The following is a 20816-nucleotide window of genomic DNA, read 5'->3' on the forward strand; positions in this document are numbered from 1 at the left end:
CTTTGTTTGTTTACCTTTTCCCTCTGTGCATGTTCCTTCACATGCCCCTGTCTGTGTTCATTTGTAGCTCCGCCCCAGTCCCGTGTTCTTCAACGTGCTCTCATCTGTGTGCTTACCTTCTTTTGTAGCCCCACCCCCCTGTTACCTGTCCTCAGGTGTTTGCCCGTTTCCTTTTTTGGTCCGTGTGTATTTATAGTCCGTGTGTTTCTGTTCTCCTTGGTCGGTTCTTGTATGTCTTTTTCTTAGTTCCATGTTTCTTTCTTTATCTGTTTTTTTGTTTGTTTTCTTTATATTCCCTTTTTTGTTTAATAAGATATTCACATTTTCGTCCGCCTCTGTGTCCTCTCCCTGCTCCTGCACAATCCTGACACAAAGTAACCAAGTATATTCACAAATATTACATTACATTACATTACATTTGGCAGACTTACAATAGTGAAGTACAAAAGTAACAGAAGGTAAAACATCTTTAGACAGGGCCTAAAGGAGGTCAAAAGGAGATAATGGGATAGAGGAGTGAAGGAGGGGAAGAAGGAAATGAGGTTAGAAGTAGTTAGTTAGAGGTGTTAGGAGAGTAAGTGCTCTTTGAAGAGCTCTGTCTTCAGGAGTTTATTAAAGATAGTGAGAGATTCTCCTGATCTGGTAGTGGAAGGAGGTTTGTTCCACTATTGGGGAACTCTGTATGAGAACAGTCTGGATTGCTTTGTGTGAATGTTTGTTTGGTAAAGCGAGGCGACGTTCCTTGGAGGCGCGCAGCGGCCAGGAGGCAGCGTAAGCCTTCAAATATATATTTAATATATTTGTTTCTGTTTTGAATTTAGACATATACTTTTTCCTTTTAAAAAAATTTCATTTTGATTGCATATTTAATTTTTTGTGTAATATTAAATATGTATTTACTGTGTATGAAATGTTTAAAATAGATTTAAGTGTTTGAACACTGTGTGACTGGTAAAATAATGCTTGACCCCTCTGAATAGTGTGGCCAGTTGATGGCCCCTCCCGCCACTGATCTGTGTGTGTAATTACACTACAGGCTAAAATAGAGGAGAAGTTTATTCTTATGTAAACAAACATACAAGGAAACACAATGGACGATATCAGAGGCAGCAAAAATTAAAGACCTTTATCACAGTCACTGCTTCCTTCCGTTCGGCTCTGAATAATAGCGTTATCACAGTATCAGAGTGTTTTGACTGCACCTTTTAACAATGTGTTTACTGTATTTCCACCTCCTTCAGAAATCTTTTATGGGCTTCAGCACAACCAACAGGAGGAAGTTAACTTGTCTGGAAGTCTCTCCAACACAGACAAAAGGCAAACACTGTATTATATTTTTTTACTTTACTTAGATCAGGGGTGTCCAAACTTTTTTTGTTGGGGGCCAGAAAGAGAAATATATTTGAAGTCACGGGCCAAAGACTCTGTAATAAAACAAATAATTAAATATACCACTTTAAATAATACATTTTCCTGATTACTTTCATTTACACACCATTTTACTTTACTTATAATCTTTATTTTTGACAGTGTTGTGTAAACTAAGATTTTTTTTAAATTGATGTTTCATTTCATGATGTCTCTTAAACTCCTTAATTACGGCAACTTTTAGACTCATTTGCCCTTTTTCTGCACTAAAACTGCGCACCCTCTCCGCTTTTAGACTCTTTGGTCTGTTTTCTGTGCTAGAAATGTGCACCCTCTCTGCTTTTAGACTCTTTGGCCGTTTTTTTTGCGCTAGAAATGCGCCCCCTCTCCGCTTTTAGACTCTTTGGTGCATTTTGTATGCTAGAAATGTGCACCCTCTCCGCTTTTAGACTCTTTGGTCCGTTTTCTGTGCTAGAAATGCGCACTCTCTCGCTTTTTGAGAGCATCAGTTGTAAAGTGGTGAAGAGGTAGGTATAGAGTTGGTATACAGTGAATAGCTCTATTTGAGTTCTAATTCATATCATGACAAGAACTACTTTATGTTTAACACCTCATTACATCTCTGAACAAACAGAATGAAGAAACTACTGAGCACTTGCTGAGCTTCATTCTGTGGAGTAGCCATTTTAATACTGTTTTTTTCATTTTATATAAAGCTATGGTGTGATAATCCCAATATAGCCAATTAACAAATCAAACTGTGTTTAAAAAACAAGTTAGAAGGTTATAATCACGCAGCTCTGGAGCTCACGCACACGTGAGCATCGTCACTTGTCCACATTTGACTTGCAGCTATGGAGGACCATTCTGTGGAGAAGGTTTATTTATAGTCTTTAGCAACATTAGCAACATTAGCGAGCACCCTAAACACAACTACAGTGTTGTGCGTGAACGAGTTCAAAAGAACTCATTCATTGAACACGCTAATTTTTTCGTGAACGTTGAACGAGAGAGAGAGAGAGAGAGAGAGAGAGAGAGAGAGAGAGAGAGAGAGAGAGACACCTACAACGAGAACTCGGAGGGCGAGAGAGAGAGAGAGAGACCAATGACGAGAGCGCAGAGTGCGCGCGTGCGCGAGAGAGAAAGATACAGAGAGGGAGTGAGAAAAAGCGCTGCAATTAAAAAAATGGCTAGTGGAAGTGATGGCACGGAGACAGACACCGATTCTCCTTATGAACATTTTCATCACCTGGTAAGAAACCCACAATTGCAGTGTCATGAGCAAATGTCTACAATGAGCCGTTTCAAAGAACGTATAGTGATTTCTAGCTTGTAGTGTGAAAAAAAAATATTTATTTGAATATCTCACGAAAAAAGGAAAATGAACTTTGAACGTGAACTGTTTATTTTGAGCATGTATGAACTGAACTTGAACTAGTTCAGAAAAGCTGTGAACTGGCACAACACTGCACAACTAGCTAGCTACCCTAACTAGCAAAGAGACATTTCTGCATTAAACTATTCACCAAAATACAAACTCTACAAACCCTATAGCTAGCTAACCAGACTCTGTTCTTCTGAGAGGACAGCCACTGTCTGATAAAACTCAGGGATAATAATAATAATAATAATAATAATAATAATAATAATAATCAACATCAAAAAACACAATGCTCTCATTATACTCCTAAAATAGTTATGCTATGCTAAGATACATGCCATATGGGAGTGTTAGCAGTCAGAGCCGGGCTCCTCTTTATTTTTATCTTTTTTTTTTTTTATAATATAAGCCTACCCTGAACCCACAAGCCCAACTAGAGGAAACACTATCTCTTTCATAAATGAAACCATTACATACTGAGGGAATAAGTGATGAAATCCAATGAAACCCATTTTAACACATTAGATATATATTCAATTATGAGTCAAGATATAACTACATTAAAAACTACAAATATAGCTTCTCTTCCCCTGGGACGTCACATGGTCAAAATCCTTTGGAATGAAATAAAAGAATCAGCAGCAAAAACATGAGCCAATAAGGCAAAGTAAGAAATACAAATTGAAATAGAGCCAGAGGAAATGTATGAATTTTAAAAGAATCTTTGTTTCTTTCTTCTAATCCTCTGAAAACATGAAAGAGGATGAAAGAGAAACCATGAAATCTTTTCAGAAATGTAAGCACTGTTTATAAAATGGTAATATTTTAAAACCCGCAATGACCGATCTAGTTTTTTGGTTCAAGAAGGCCCCAGCAAAATTAACAGTATTCCAATATAATATAATATAATATAATATAATATAATATAATATCATATAATATAATATAATATAATATCATATAATATAATATAATATAATATCATATAATATAATATAATATAATATAGATCCAAACATATAAATGATGTCTAAGATGGTAATTCTTTTATAGATTTACTTTATAAACATAACATTTTGCTAGTAAAATCAATGGACTGGAAAAAGTGGTGTAAAGAGAATATACAGAATAATATACTAATATATATATATAATAATAAGTAGAATATCTTCACTAGTTATTCTTGTAAATTCAGGGATATAACAGCCAAAATAAAAATAATACACAATATGTAATAAATATTTTGCTAGTAAATTTTGCTAGTAAATTATATTTTCCTAGTAAAATCAATAAACTGGAAAAAGGGGTTAAAAGAGTAAATAGAGTATATAGACAATAATATACTGGCTTTTAAGTGGAATGTCTTTACTACTTATTTCTATAGGATATTTATATGCACCTAAAGAAAAAAGTACACAGTAAAAAATATATAAATAAATAATGCTTCAATCCATTTACTGGCAATGCACCTATCAGTGATAGTAATGAATTGATTAGTCTGACATTAACTGGGTAACATCTGTGCACTAATTTGAAAATATCACTTCTAATTATAAGTCCAAACTAAATTCAACCTTATATTAAATTGTGGGGAGGATCTGGTTTAAAATCATACTGTATGTCTCAGGTGTTCTAGTAACCATTGAACTCATTGAACACCATGGCCTCTTTTGTTAAACCCTTGACTACATCCCAGAATGTTCACTGCATGGAGGGCCTTTAATCTTAGGGCAAGAATTTAGTTAAGATGTTTTTTTCTCACTTCCTTCTGTGTGCTGTGTAAAGTAAACTGTAGTGTTAAGGTGGTGTAGTTTTAAAGCCTAAAGGGACGTTCAACTGTTTGCAAACAACATTGAGAAACACTCATTGCCAAAAAAAAGAGAAATGCACCAGGAAGAATTTCATTCCTATGTTAGACCCATCCATTTCCTATGATATACCCCACCAACACCCTATTTTCATGCCTTGTGCCCGTGCTGGTAATATAGCATTGTATTTTAGGAATAAATATACACTGATGCACATGGTGGTCTGTAAATGAGGTGTGTTCAAATACCTTTCTGCTTTGTTTCTGTCTTGGTGGTGGGAAATACAGGAGCGCCACTGACCGATTTAAAACCCTGACAGAAGCCAATTACCTATCTTACCTACGCATGTACACCTTCACTCCTTACACACAAACTCACGGACATACTGCGGCATGCAAATCTCTCTTTTACATCAACAATAAACAGAATATAGAATAAAATAACACCTCTGTTCCCGTAATTACTTTGCTGCTACAGTTAAGATATCAAAGAGCTAAAGTCAGAGCGCACTTGCAAGTGAAGCAAGTGAAATGCTGATTGGTTTATTTCTCATTACGCCCAAAACATCCATGATTAATTAAGAGAATTAGTACATGCCTTTTGTGCATTTAGAGCTGCTCAAGGTGTATTTTTTGCACCTTATTTTTGTAACACAGCAGGGAAAGTAACAATATGCCCTTTTGTGACAAGACACACTGTTTAATCCGATCACAACTGTAATAATTTATATTTCTGCCTAAGACATAACTACATGCCAAGCTTTTTATTTATTTTTTGGCAATGAGTGTATTTTGCTCGATATGTTGCCCTTATTTTTAGAAAAAAAACATTATTAATCAATGCACAAAGAAAAATTTTAAAGATATAATTTCAACAATAAGCAGAAACTTTAAGCGTGTGCAGCTGCCTCCCATTTGCAGCCGCTTTACATTGGCTTGCTGTTTAAATTGCATCACCTGCATAAACTCCCTGATTTGAATTGTGAAGGTGCCATTATACAGATCCATGCAGTGCTTTCCACCGGCTCTAGACTGAGAAAAACAGGCGAAAAGGAGAACTCTCTGTACGAGAGTTGAAACTCTGACAGGAGGCGAGTCTCTGTTGCTCAGTTGCCCGTCAGCAGTCCCAAAACAGTGCCAAAAACAAAAGCTTCGCTCTGCATGCAAACCTGGTACGTTTCAGACTAGATTTGTTCAGAATCTGTGAGAAATATTTCGTCCTCTCAATATTACAGCTCTTTTTTACTTCCCTTTTTTTTTACAGTCTGCGTGTTTGATCGCGTCAAATTTTAACTCATCAAGGAATTATTCCTTCTCTTTTTCATATACACCACCTCTCTAGTTCAGGTTATCCGCTCACATGGCTTTTCCTACCATTGCTTTGCTGATGACACCCAGCTCTATCTGTCATTATCACCTGATGACCTTTTGATCTCTGCACGGATATCGCAGTGTCTCTCAGACATGTCCTCATGGAAGAAGGAGGAGCATCACCTCCAGTTAAATTGAACTTCCCAAGACTGAACTTCTGGTTATATCAGCAAAACCTTCTATCCAACACAACCATCAACTCACTCTAAATCTCATCAACAAAGGTTGCTAGGATACACCATGTGGCCTCAGTTGCTCGATCCTGCCGCTTTGCGCTGTATAAAATCAGACGAATTTGACTAACTCCAATTACACAACCCATTCATTAGGACTCCCCCTATCACTAGTAGTGCCCCAACACTCCAGGAGGGTGAAGACTAACACATGCCTCCTCCGATACATGTGAAGTCAGCCACCGCTTCTTTTCGAGCTGCTGCTGATGTAGCATTACTGCTCGATTCTGATACATCAGCTCACAGACGCCCTGTGCTGCGGACATCACCCTTTAGTGATGTGGGGAGAGAGTGCCATCTACCAATTGTGCTCCCACTGAGGGCTGGCAGCTTGATGGCAAAGCTGAATGAGAGGTGGTTCGAACCTGCGACCTCCTGCTAATAGTGGCAACACTTTAGGCTGCTAGACTGTTTCTAAATCAACAGGCCACCCAACTCTTGATTCAACCAGTGGTCACCTCACGCCTCGACTACTGCAATGCCATACTGCTCATTGAGCTCCATTGGCTACCAGTTGCTGCTTGTATCCAGGGGCGGATTTGGAAGTTCTGGGGCCCCAAGCAATGTGTTTTTTCCGGGGACCCTGATCAAATGGATTTGTTTGTATAGCAAAATGCAATATTGACTCTGACAACCTAACTGTCTTAGGTACCTCATTCTCGTCAGACGTTTAATTTCTTGCTGCTGCAAAAAAATTGGTGAGCTGATTCTTGGGGCCCCAAGCAATTGCGTGGTTTGAGTGTTGGTAAAATCTGCAACCTCATTTCCTTCTTCCCCTCCTTTCCTCCTCTATCCCACTTCCATTTCCATTTGACCTCCTCTAGGCCTTTTTAAAAATGTTTTTTTACTATGTACTTCTATTCTCTTTATGTACATCTTTATTGTAGGTCGCTTTGAAATAGAGAGACCACTTTCGTTTCTGAATCAGTTTCTCTGATTTTGCTATTTATAGGTATATGTTTATGTTTGAGTAAAATGAACATTTTTGTTTTATAATTATTTTACAAATATTGTCATGTAGAGCATTTATTTGCAGAAAATGAGAAATGGCTGAAATAAGACAAAAAAGATGCAGAGCTTTCAGAGCTCAAATAATGCAAAGAACACAAGTTTATATTCATAAAGTTTTAGGAGTTCAGAAACCAATATTTGGTGGAATAACACGGGTTTTTAATCACAGTGTTCATGCATCTTGGCATGTTCTCCTCCACCAGTCTTACACACTGCTTTTGGATAACTTGATGTCACTCCTGGTGCACAAATTCAAGCAGTTCAGCTTGGTTTGATGGTTTGTGATCATCCATCTTCCTCTTGATTATATTCCAGAGGTTTTTAATAGCAGTATTTTGAACCCATGTCACAAGATTTCGCGAGATTAAACCTGCATGATATTTATCGTCAGATGTTAAATTTAGCTTGAACTTCTATTACATTATGTACATCATTATTGCAAGTCACTTAGAACAAATGCATCTGTCAAATGTAATGTAATGTAATGTAATGTGTTCTGTCACTTCAGCATTCGTCCATCTTAATCTCTCTTCATCTGTTTTCTTGTCTTTCTCTCTTTTTTTAGCCAAGCCTAAAAACTCGGCCGCGGCGGTGACGGTTCAGGCCGGCAGTGCTAAAGTGGTGGTGGCTCGCTGTGAAGCGCTGCAGGGGAAACCCGCCGCTACCATCACTTGGTTGGCCGGCGGTGGGGGTGAGTACAACAGCACGTCTCAGATGGAGTCAGATGGCACGGTGACGGTGAAGAGTGAGTACCGCATGGCCCCGGCGTCTGCTGATAACGGCCGAGACATCTCCTGTGTAATCACCCAGCGCACACAAGACCGACCTCAGACCTTCACCATGAAGCTGGCGGTGCAGTGTAAGACTGTGTGCACACACACACACACACACACACACACACACACAAACACTAACTTGTTTTTCTGATTGCTTGCCAATAAAGGGGTGTAGCATAGTGGATAACAACACACACTGGTCTCAATGGTCATAGAACAGCATAGGGTTTACTTCCCTTGCCAGACAGACATAGCTCACTTATACCACGCCTATATCAGTCCTAGATCAAGACTCCCTACCCTACATTCTCAACCTAATTTCTGACTATAAGGCTATAATTCAATTCAGTTCAATTCAATTTTTTTTCTATAGCGCTTTTCACAACAAAGGTTGTCACAAAGCAGCTTTACATAGAAAAACAGATCCACACCTCTTATGAGCAGCACCACAGAGATCCCAGTTTTTATGGTGACACAGTGGCAAGGAAAAAATCCCTTTAAGAGGAAGAAACCTTGGAAGGAACCAAGACTCAGGGTGCTTTCACACCTGCCTCGATTAGTCCGGACTTTCAGACTTTTCAGTTTGGTCCGAACCAAAGTAGCAGGTGTAAAAGGGGTCCCCAACCACGGTCTGGACCAAAGGACCAGATTTAGGTCCGACCAAGAGAGGTGGTCTCGGTCCGGATCTTCTGAACCGAGGTCTGGTTCGCCTGCAGTGTGAAAGCGCTTTGCTGGATGGTTCGAACTTTTGGACCAATTACAGGAAGCTGAGCAGACGATCCTCAACAACGGCAGCAGAAGAAGAAAAATAACCAACTACTACTGACTGCATCCTGCGGGAAGGCGGAGTCCGCTAACTGTCCTGTACATTGTTTTTCTCCGTTCAGAGACGGAGCTAAGACATGATGCTGACAAAGTGGGCGGAGCTGGACACACTGGACGTCTAACTCCGCCTTCCCGCAGGCTGCAGTCAGTACCCTCTCAAAATTACCGGAAAAGCAGGACAAATGAGCCGTGGATACAGCTGCTTCAGGACAAGCACGTTCGTTTGGTGGATTTGAACTAACCTAGGGTACTGTGCCTGAAGTTATTGCTGCTGCTGCTGGTATAAAAACCACAATAGCAGCTCTACTATAGAGACGAAATGAATCTGTTCATTCATTTTATCCTTATCCTGGAAAGGCTTTCCACAGAATGAACCACCTGCTGAATTGTTCACACGCCAACGTCAGACGCAAGTCCTTCTAAAACCAATCAGAGTCAAGTTAAGGAAAACGCATCGATACGTAAGTGATGATGAAAGGATGTGGGAGTATCACACACAGGTCTTTGGTGCGCTTCCTAAACTGCAGTGTGAAAACAAAAATAATCGGACCAAATAGATACAATGTAGCAAACACATGAACCTTGGTTCGGACCACGGTCCGGACTTTCAGGTGTGAAAGCACCCTTAATCAGAGGAACACATCCTACTCAGGTTAACCCGCTTAGTACAGTCAGATAACAAGAACAAAGTAGTACAGAGGATTAATGGGAGCTATAGCTAATGAAACAGGTACTAAATTATGAATATAAAAATGAGATGGGCACTAACTATAGAGCTATGGCTAATACAGAAACAGATACTGAGTGTGTTAATGGTAATCAGTGCAGGGTTGCAGAGCCGGAGAACAACACAGCGGGCAGTGGAGAGCCAGGCTGGGAACATCAGGAACAGGGCATCTCCATACATGTAAAAGAGATAGATAGAGAAAACAGAAAGGAAAGAAAGAGAAACAAAAAGCAGGAGTTAGAAGGGTTGTGAAATAATTCTGATGAGTAGAAGGACAGGGCTGATTCCTGAAAGCTGGAACCACAGACGGACACATCCAGGAAGACCGGCCGGCCAGGCGTCTCAGCACATGTGAGAAAGATAGAGAGAGAGAACAGAGAGGGGAGGGAAGAGAAAGGGGTTAGAATGGTTTTATAAAACTCTGCTGGAGTGGGATGGGCACTGATAGCAGCAGCTCAGGACATGGGGAGAGAAAGAGAAAACAGATGATTAGGACAGGGTTTATATTTGCTGGATAAGCTGTAAGATGAATAGTTAGAAGGGCAACAGTAAGAGAAATATTACAGAAATTGCGATGAGACATTATTTAAAAGCTTGAACAAATAGAAATGTTTTGAGTCTAGATGTAAAGATTGAGAGTGTGTCTGAGTCCCGTATATTAATAGGGAGGCTATTCCAAAGTTGGGGAGCTTTATAAAAGAACGCTCTTCCTCATGCATAGTTTTTTCTGATACGCGGGACTAATAACAGGCCAGCGTCTTGGGAGCAGAGTGAACGTGGCGGATTATAAGGTGTAAGAAGTTCCTGTAGAGGAATTTATACGCCAGGAGATGTATTTTATAATCTATACGAAATTTAACAGTGTAGGGATGAAAGAATAGGTGTAATGCGATCAAACTTTCTAGCTCTAGTAAGCACTCTCTCAGCTGCATTCTGAAGTCACTAACATCACCCCACAAGTTTGTATCTTGTGTGTTTGTGTTTAAGGTCACTAGAAATGTCACATGTGGACGTGTGAAAATCAAATTCAGCCAAATCAGATCAAATCGTGTTTTTTTTTTTGTTTACGTTACATATTTTTTAGTTTTACAAGGTGGGTAATGGAGGGTGGCAACTACAAGAAAATTTAATAGACAAAACAAATCCAATATATGTATTGTTGTCTTTTTTTCCTTATAAAAAGAAATACATGTGTTTGATAAGTAAATTTAAAATAAATAAATTATTCAAATAAACTAATTTCAATTATTTATGGTTAACAGTATAAATTATATATTTTACAGTTCATTAAAAATGTATCATCCAGCCTCTTCTGTACTTGATGCTACAGAAGGAGCACTATAAAGAAAGATAAAAAAGGTTATTCACACTCCTACATTGGTACACTGACTTGTGCCATGTCCCATGGAAGCTGAAGAATGCTGCTCTTTTTTTCCTCATGGACAATTCTAGCCAGACGCTGGTGGTCCTGATCACTACCACCCCTGCACTGTCCACTGCGGGGTGGTAATGCCTTGAGTTCATACTGTATAGAGGAATGTTAAACACTATCCCTCACAACACTAAACCACATCCCACACAACACTTATTATATATATATATATATATATATATATATATATATATATATATATATATATATATATATATATATATATATACTTGATGTAGAATGTAACAAATTATATGTAATTAGAATTTATTTTAATTTCTAAGCACAGACTTCAATTAAAAAATAAACAATTCTGCCCTTTTAGTTTAAAAAAAAAATGAATGAGTCTAAATGGTTCTCTTCTCTCATTACATCATCTCCTCATCTTTTCAAATCCAGTTTACGACCAGTTTACATACAGATATTTCATAACTTTTGACCTGTCTAGGTACTTATGTGCATATATATATACATATACTTGATGTAGGATGTAGCTAATTATATGTAATATATATATATATATATTTCTAAGCACAGACTTCAATAAAAAAATAAACAATTCTTCCCTTTTAGTTTAAGAAAAATGAATGAGTCTCTTTGTAAAGTTCTTTACACTGCTCTTTCTCTCAATACATCATCTTCTCATCTGTTCAAATCCAGTTTAAGCCCCACTTTTCAATGTTTTGGCTTCCCTGCGTTTTTGTAGGTCAGCGAACGCTTGACCATCTTTAGTATCTGTCTTTCTTTCCCAGCCTCAGCTGCACATAATCATGTTCCAACTAAGTCTATCCAAGCTGAAGACATAAAAGCCTTTCTCTGTGTATTTCTGTCTCTCTCTCTCTCGCTGTCTCACTCTCTTCTCTCTCTTTGTTCTGTACAGTCTCTCACTCACTCAGTCTTCTATAGGCACTGAAGCACTTCAATACTGTACTAATGATCCTGAGCTGACTGTCTGTCTCTCTCTCTCTCTCTCTCTCTCTCTCTCTCCAGATGCTCCCACTGTCAGAATAGAGGGATATGATGAGAACTGGTATGTGGGTCGCACTGATGCACTGCTGACTTGCCATACTGATGCCAACCCCAAGGTTTTGAATGTTACATGGACAACGTAAGTAATCTCTAATACACATGTACACATTAATACATTACATCCTTACTTTGCATAATTAGATGAGTAGTCTATTATTATATATGCCATATACATCTCTGGAGAAAAAAATAGAGCATTTAAAAATGATGAGTTTCTTTGATTTTACCAAATTGAAAACATGAACTGCTTAAATTTTTTGCACCAGGAGTGAGTAGCATAAAGTTATCCAAAAGCAGTGTGTAAGACTGGTGGAGGAGAACATGCCAAGATGCATGAAAACTGTGATAAACTGTTTTCTTTGCATTATTTGAGGTCTGATTTTTTTAATATTTATTCAGGTTATATCTGTCTGATATTAAAGTTTCTTTGATAATGTGAAAAATGTAAGCAAGAAATCTGTAAGATTTTTTTTTTCATTCCAATAGTAATATGCGTAGTTTAGAACATGGAACCGTACAAGCATACTAGGTGCTTAAATTATACAACTTGCTTTTGTTTTTTGAGCGCCATTACTGTACGTTTTATCACACATTTGTAAGCGAATAACAACTGCACAGTGAAATATTACTTTAACGTACCTTTCCAAATCAAGCAATCCTGAACTTACTGTGATGGGCAGTGCTGCACCACTGGCCACCAGCAGGGGAGCTGGGCAACAGAGGGGAAAAAGAAGTGGAGTTGGGTCCCGAAACTCCAAGTCCCAGAATCCCCAGCGGTGATCAGTGGCAACCAGCCACACCTGTGCAGCACTCCATATAAAACCCAGTCAAACTACTCATTCTCGTCGCACCTTTAAAGAGGGGTGACAGGAAACAGAGGGTGAAAGAAAAGAAAAGAGAAGAAAAGAAGATATAAAAGATCTCAAAAGTAGAGGAGTGAGCTGTGCTCAGTCGGTTTTGAGTTTGATTGTGTTTTGGTTTGAGTTATTTGAAGCTAAAAAGCTGTGTTTCAGTTGTACATGCCATTTTGTGGCATTTCCTTTGTTCTGTTTCCCGCCTTTTTTCGTGCACCCTTTTCAGGGTTTTGTTTTCCACCTATTTTCCAGTCTCCTCTGTGGAAAACCAAACGAAGTTCCACAAGCACACCCTTTTGGCACTATTAAACACTATTAAAATATATTTATAAATAGCTGAAATAATTAAATAATCAAATGATTATTTACCACCAACACCACCCACCCGTAACACAAAGTGATTATCATTAAAATTGGCCAATGGGGGCTGCAGCCTATGGTAGCCTGTGAGTTAATCTGCCCTTGCTGGTTGGCATTGAGATGTAGAGGTTCCTAATGCTGTAATGTGATCCCACACAGCTTGAATATTCTCACTCAGTTCCTACAGATTTTTACATTACATTACATTTGGCAGACACTTTTGTCCAAAGCGAAGTTAAAGGTAAAAAAAACATCTTTAGACAGAGCCTAAAGGAGGTCACAGGCAAATAACAGGATAGAGGAGTGAAGGAGGGGAAGAAGGAAATGAGGTTAGAAGTAGTTAGTATGTTAGAGGTGTTAAGAGAGTAAGTGCTGTTTGAAGAGCTCTGTCTGATTTTAAGGTAGATATTCTTTCTGCATGAACTAGCACACATCTACTCTACTCCACAAGAGCTCACATTCGATAAGGTAAAACATGCAATGAATTAATATCTCCTGCTGACACATACTGTTACAAATGAGGATGGAGGAATGGACGTAAGTGCACAATATTATTTTTATTTAAACAAACAAGATAAATCAAAGCAAACAAAACACGGGAAACGCAAAACAACAAGGCCAGGATAATGTCAAACTAAGAAACACAGACTACTAAACTAAGACTAGGATACAACAAGGATACGAACGGACAGCAAGGATACCAGGAGACAAAAGACAAAAGACTCGACACAGCATGTACAAACAGAGGGGCTTATATACGGGAGGAGAGTGAGAAACACCTGGGCTAGGATGACGAGGGGGCAGGGTTACAAACAAGACACAGGTGAGAACACTAATGGTTAGGGCGGGACTAGGGCGGAAACAGGTACAAAAACACAACACAAGCACATGGCAGGGAACACATGACAGGTAAACAGAGGGGCAGGAGCACTAGGGAACAAATGAGGGAGAAACATACCACAGACATGGGCTAAGGTGTAACATAACCCCCCCTCAACGGCGCCACTTCCAGAGGCGCCGAGAGAGAGGGAACAGGGACTGGACCGGGGACATGAACGGAGACTGGACAGAGGACTGGACAGGGAATGGAAACTGGACAGGAGACGTAGACCGGGCAGGGAACGGAGACTGGGACTGGACAGGGGACAGGACACAGGGCTGGACACGGGGCTGAGACTGGACAGGGGGCTGGACAAAACTGGACAGGGGAACTGGAACCAATACATGGACAGGGACGGACACAAACACAGTGACAGGGACGGGAACAGGAAAACCACCGGGGACAGGAACGGGAACAAACACAGACACGGGGACCAGGACAGGGAGAGACACGGGAACAAACAAAACTTGGGGATGCCCAGGACTGGCTAAAGTCTGTGGGGTAGTTAGAGGGGCCAGCCTGGGCACAGTTCTTGGGCAGAGGTCCGGGGGCCTTGGGGTGGGCCTAGGAGCCCGTGACCTGGGAGCAGGCCTGGGGATAGGCCTGGGGGCATACAAAGTTCTGGGAGTGGGCACAGGGTCAGAGGCGGCCGGAGCCGCGGGCACAGGGTCAGAGGCGGCCGGAGCCGCGGGCACAGGGTCAGAGGCGGCCGGAGCCGCGGGCACAGGGTCAGAGGCGGCCGGAGCCGCGGGCACAGGGTCAGAGGCGGCCGGAGCCGCGGGCACAGGGTCAGAGGCGGCCGGAGCCGCGGGCACAGGGTCAGAGGCGGCCGGAGCCGCGGGAGCAGGTGCAGGAGCTGGAGCTGTGGCAGCAGGTGCTGGAGCTGGAGCTGTGGCAGCAGGTGCTGGAGCTGGAGCTGTGGCAGCAGGTGCTGGAGCTGGAGCTGTGGCAGCAGGTGCTGGAGCTGTGGCAGCAGGTGCTGGAGCTGTGGCAGCAGGTGCTGGAGCTGGAGCTGTGGCAGCAGGTGCTGGAGCTGGAGCTGTGGCAGCAGGTGCAGGAGCTGGAGCTGTGGCAGCAGGTGCAGGAGCTGGAGCTGTGGCAGCAGGTGCAGGAGCTGGAGCTGTGGCTGTAGCAGCGGGTGCTGCTGGTGCTTGAGCTGGAGCTGAGGCTGTAGCAGCGGGTGCTGCTGGTGCTTGAGCTGGAGCTGAGGCTGTAGCAGCGGGTGCTGCTGGTGCTTGAGCTGGAGCTGAGGCTGTAGCAGCGGGTGCTGCTGGTGCTTGAGCTGAGGCTGCGGGTGCAGCTTGAGCAGGCGCGGCGGGTGCAGCTTGAGCAGGCGCGGCGGGTGCAGCTTGAGCAGGCGCGGCGGGTGCAGCTTGAGCAGGCGCGGCGGGTGCAGCTTGAGCAGGCGCGGCGGGTGCAGCTTGAGCAGGCGCGGCGGGTGCAGCTTGAGCAGGCGTGGCGGGTGCAGCTTGAGCAGGCGCGGCGGGTGCAGCTTGAGCAGGCGCGGCGGGTCTAGGAGCTCGTGACCTGGGAGTAGGCACAGGAGCAGAGGCTGGACCCCCAGGCACATGAACTGGGGTAACAGCGGGCACAGAGTCAGAGGCGGCCGGGGCCGCGGGAACTGGGTCAGAGGCGGCCGGGGCCGCGGGAACTGGGTCAGAGGCGGCCGGGGCCGCGGGAACTGGGTCAGAGGCGGCCGGGGCCGCGGGAACTGGGTCAGAGGCGGCCGGGGCCGCGGGAACTGGGTCAGAGGCGGCCGGGGCCGCGGGAACTGGGTCAAAGGCGGCCGGAGCCGCGGGCACAGAGTCAGAGGCGGCCGGAGCCGCGGGCACAGAGTCAGAGGCGGCCGGAGCCGCAGGCAGCGCTGATTCAGAGGCGGCGGGAGCCGCGGGCAGCGCTGGTACAGAGGCGGCGGGAGCCGCGGGCAGCGCTGGTACAGAGGCGGCGGGAGCCGCGGGCAGCGCTGGTACAGAGGCGGCGGGAGCCGCGGGCAGCGCTGGTACAGAGGCGGCGGGAGCCGCGGGCAGCGCTGATCCAGAGGCGGCGGGAGCCGCGGGCAGCGCTGAAACAGAGGCGGTGGGTCCAGCTGGCGAAGAAGCCGCTTCAGCAGGAGCTGAGAGTGCGGCTGCCGCCAAGATCCGGACAGGAGCTGCAGATTCAGCAGTGGGCGTGGCTGTGAACACCGGACCGGAGCTTGCTTCCGGAGCCGGAGTCGAAGATCTGGAAGCCAGCCGCGCTGGAGAGCTGGAAGCCGGCCGCGCTGGAGTGCTGGAAGTCGGCCGCGCTGGAGAGCTGGAAGCCGGCCGAGCTGGAGTGCTGGAAGCCGGCCGCGCTGGAGAGCTGGAAGCCGGCCGCGCTGGAGTGCTGGAAGTCGGCCGCGCTGGAGTGCTGGAAGTCGGCCGCGCTGGAGAGCTGGAAGCCGGCCGAGCTGGAGAGCTGGAAGTCGGCCGGGCTGGAGAGTGCGGTGGAGCTAACATGCTAGTTAGCTTAGCTGGAGCTGGGCCGACACTCTCCACCCCGCGGAGAGGCGCCGGGAGCGGTTCATCCCCCCGAATTAGCTCCGCGAGGAACCGGAGATATTCCAGGTCCGCCTTCCTCGTGGCATTCCACTTTGCTACGTCCATATTTTGGTCGAGTCTTATGTTACAAATGAGGATGGAGGAATGGACGTAAGTGCACAATATTATTTTTATTTAAACAAACAAGATAAATCAAAGCAAACAAAACACGGGAAACGCAAAACAACAAGGCCAGGATAATGTCAAACTAAGAAACACAGACTACTAAACTAAGACTAGGATACAACAAGGATACGAACGGACAGCAAGGATACCAGGAGACAAAAGACAAAAGACTCGACACAGCATGTACAAACAGAGGGGCTTATATACGGGAGGAGAGTGAGAAACACCTGGGCTAGGATGACGAGGGGGCAGGGTTACAAACAAGACACAGGTGAGAACACTAATGGTTAGGGCGGGACTAGGGCGGAAACAGGTACAAAAACACAACACAAGCACATGGCAGGGAACACATGACAGGTAAACAGAGGGGCAGGAGCACTAGGGAACAAATGAGGGAGAAACATACCACAGACATGGGCTAAGGTGTAACACATACATGGTTTTAAGCTCAGCAGCCGCTGTCAGTTTGTCGTTGACAGAGCCTGCAGGCCGTTTGTTACAGGCCTGATGAATTATCTCCAAAAGCTACAGTCTGACAACAGCCAACTACGGTCCACTGCTTGCTTTCGTTTCTGGTAAAACCCTTTCAGAGAGAATGTAAACAAATTTGAAAGGCAATTGGTCTGTTGTCAGAAAGCTAAAATTAGGATGTCATGTTAGCGGAGACTGTAGCATGAAATTCAGAATGATCTTACACAGGTCACACTTGCCAGCTGGTTTTAAAAACAGAGACTTACCATATAAATAATACTGACTAGTATTATTTTCAGTTTATTCTGTCAGTTGACTCCATTGCATTCCCCTCCATCAGATTCTGTTCATTAAATAAGCTTTTTTTTCTCACTGTCCAGTGTGTATATATACCACTTATCCATAACATTAACACCACCCTCGATTTGTAGTTCTGTAATTACAGACCCTAGTCATCTGTTCATCTGCATACGTTATTATCCTCCATTTTACCACAGTTAGTTCCGACCCTGCAATGTGATCGGCTGAGATGTGTTCTATCAGTGCCATTATCAGCCGGTAATGCACTGTATTACTTGCCGTCAAAAAAACAGGGATCTCACTCATAGTCATGTAGTCACCAACAAGTGGCAGAAGCCTGGCAAATATTTGACATGCTAAATATCTGACCCAGTCAGCGACTATCTACAACCAATGGCATCACAATAAAAGAGAGAACCAGCATCTTCCAAAAAGCATCTTCTGCTTGGCCAGATCTGGTTATAGAAAGTCTGACCAATTTTTGTTTCCATTTATTATTAGCAAATGACAGTTAAACTGTAAGGGTGACCTCTATCGATGTGGTTGAATGGAACTGTAATTTCAATTATACCATAGTTAGTTCCAACCCTGCAATGTGGTTGGCTGAGAGGCGTTTTATGAGTGACATTATCAGCCGGTAATGCACTGTTACCGAAGCTCTCCATGTATTTCTCCGCCATACAGGTAACCTGGCAATGATGCAGCAGCGCTTACAAGCCGAACAGCGCAGCTACAAACAGAGCAGCAATGGAACTGTTTTAACTCGCGAAGTTTTTATATCCAAACAGATCATATTTTCTCGTCCTCTTTAACTCAAAATCAACAGACAATGAAACTGTGGTATAATCGCAATAATGCACTTGAAGTTTGTGCTATAACATGTAATATTGGCACTGTCAATATTACATGTTATAGCACTCCCTCCTGTGTGTTATTTCTTAAATAATAATAATTAAAAATAATTAAAAATAATAATAATAATACTAATTTACTACTTGTTCTAAGAATTACTTTTAATTTTATAAAATAGGGCAATGTATTTTACAAAAAAAAAGCAAAGAAAGTGTACCTGTATTTTCATTTTTCTACAGCACTATAAAGACGCTAGCATTTAGGCTGATTGGTTGGTGAGCTGATGAGTTACGAGCTAAAGCATGTTTAAAAGAAATTTAAGAGCTTTAGAAATGGAACAATCCATCCATCTGGCACCAACTATCAGCCCATATTCTGACTTAATACTATTTACAGTTGCTTTGGCATGTTCTACCTCGCTAACAAGATGATTCCTTACCACTTACAGCTGTGGGTGTTTCCAAACACCTAAAGGTCTCATTCCATCATGAGTCGTTTTTTAAGGAAAAAAGTGCTCAGGTGTTTCTATTTAGTGCTGCTTTAGATCACTGAATGAGAGGTCTCTGAAGAAAGACAGGTTTTGGCCCTTGCTCATAAATATTCATACATGCAAATGTATTGCCTTTGATGTGTTAACAGCTTCAGCAAAGAATGCCTACCTGTCTTTCCCCCACAGTCAATTTTACAGCTCCAAAATTGTACCAGCACCCACTTTGACCGGTGTACTGTCGAGTTGAGCTGCCCTGCCTTGAGTTGAACCATGCTTCCCTGGTATATATTTAAGGTCTTGGTAAAACATGAAATCCACCGGATATCCGATTTAAACCTATAGTTACTTACACAATATAGCTAATGCTAACTAGATGGTGTAAACAGAGCTGTAAGCTCATCCTCCCCACAGGCGGTCCTGAGCCATGAACTGTTTGCCTTTTCTGATCAACTTGTATTTCTGAGGATTTTCTTTTACCAGCTACTGCAGACAATGGACGCTGAGGAAGAGTTTCATGTGCAGCATACATACACAACTCAGAGAGACCTATAGTATTTCACAAAGAACAAGAAAAAGTGTATTTTAGTGGAAAGAGAACTTTAAAAATGAACTTACTTACTTACTGCTATTCCGTGGCTTTTGTAAGGCAGTTTATTTGAATGCTAAACATGCTAAGAACTTTGCTCAGACAATCAGATAGTTTGTCAACTCATTAGACACAAATTAATATTTACTTAATGGCTAATTAATGCCCTGCAACATTGAGAATAACACTGCTGAATGAAAATATCATGTTTGCGTTTAATATTATTTGGTAAACGGTGTAAAATTGAATTAGTCCTATCTTGTCAACTGCCCATTTTCCAGGATTGGTAATTATCACCTTTCAAGCACCTGCATTAGGTACTTGTCTGTTAAACTGAAACTGCATCCATCCATCATCCTGTCTGTTAGACATCCACAGTCTAGCGTTTTTCTCTGAGAGCTGCTCTATCTCTTCTTCTTAGTGTGTCGGGAAACCTGCCACCCACCGTGCGAGTGGATCAGAACAGGCTGCTGGTGCAGAAGGTGGATGAGAGTGTGAACACCACCTTCGTCTGCGAGGCAAAAAATAGTCTAGGATCAGGGAAGAGCCAGCTTACTGCTTCAGTGATCGGTGAGTAGTGAACAAAAAAACACAACACAAGAGCATGAATATCACAAACGCTTACAGGGCTGTGAAAAACGACTTCTGGTTTTGCATATTTATCACATTTTAATGTTTCAGATCATCCAGCTAATTTTAATACGTGATAAACACGACATGAGTAAACATGCAACGCTGCATTTAAAATGATCCTAAATGTGAAAAAGTAATCCCCTTAACCTAATATGTAGTTGTGCCACTCTTGGCAGTAACAATTATGATGAAACATATTACCTAACCCACTCACACCTAAGGCTCCCACTATCACTAATGATGCACCAGGAGGGTAAAGAGTAGCACATGCCTCCTCCGATACATGTGAAGTCAGCCGCCGCCTCTTTTCTAGCTGCTTATGCAGCATTGCCGAGTAGCATCACAGTGCATTTGGAGGAAAGCGCAGCGACTCGGTTCCGATACATCAGCTCACAGATGCCTTGGGCTGATTGACATCACCCTTTGGAGTGATGTGGGGAGAGGGAGCGCCATCTACCCACCCAGAGAGAGCAACGTCAATTAACAGTTCATGGTTTACTTGCTGCAGGACGTTTTTGCAGATTTTGCCCCCCAAGGACATTAGCCATTCTGAGGTGGACTTGCTTCTGTGCTTTGGATCATTGTCCTGCTTCATAACCCAACTGCGCTTGAGCTGTAGTTGACAGAGCAAACTGACAGAATTTTCTGATTGAAATCAGAATTCATAGTTCATAGGTTCATTTACCGTATTTTTCGCACTGTGAGGCGCACTGGATTATAAGGCGCACTTTCAATAAATGTCTATT

At 42.8% G+C, this 20816-nt stretch overlaps 1 protein-coding gene across 2 annotated transcripts in view; it reads left to right on the plus strand.

Annotated features, from left to right (window-relative positions):
* The window catches only part of pvrl2l (PVR cell adhesion molecule related 2 like), a 330379-nt gene that overhangs the window by 145480 nt on the left and 164083 nt on the right, over nt 1–20816 (plus strand). For both annotated transcript variants that reach the window (XM_049476204.1, XM_049476205.1), the window contains exons 4-6: nt 7737–8030; nt 11922–12039; nt 19859–20007. In XM_049476204.1, the coding sequence (XP_049332161.1) occupies nt 7737–8030; nt 11922–12039; nt 19859–20007 (561 nt within the window). The remainder of the gene's footprint in view (nt 1–7736; nt 8031–11921; nt 12040–19858; nt 20008–20816) is intronic.

The sequence above is a fragment of the Astyanax mexicanus genome, chromosome 3 (genome assembly GCF_023375975.1).
Source record: "Astyanax mexicanus isolate ESR-SI-001 chromosome 3, AstMex3_surface, whole genome shotgun sequence".
Taxonomy (NCBI): Eukaryota; Metazoa; Chordata; class Actinopteri; order Characiformes; family Acestrorhamphidae; genus Astyanax; species Astyanax mexicanus.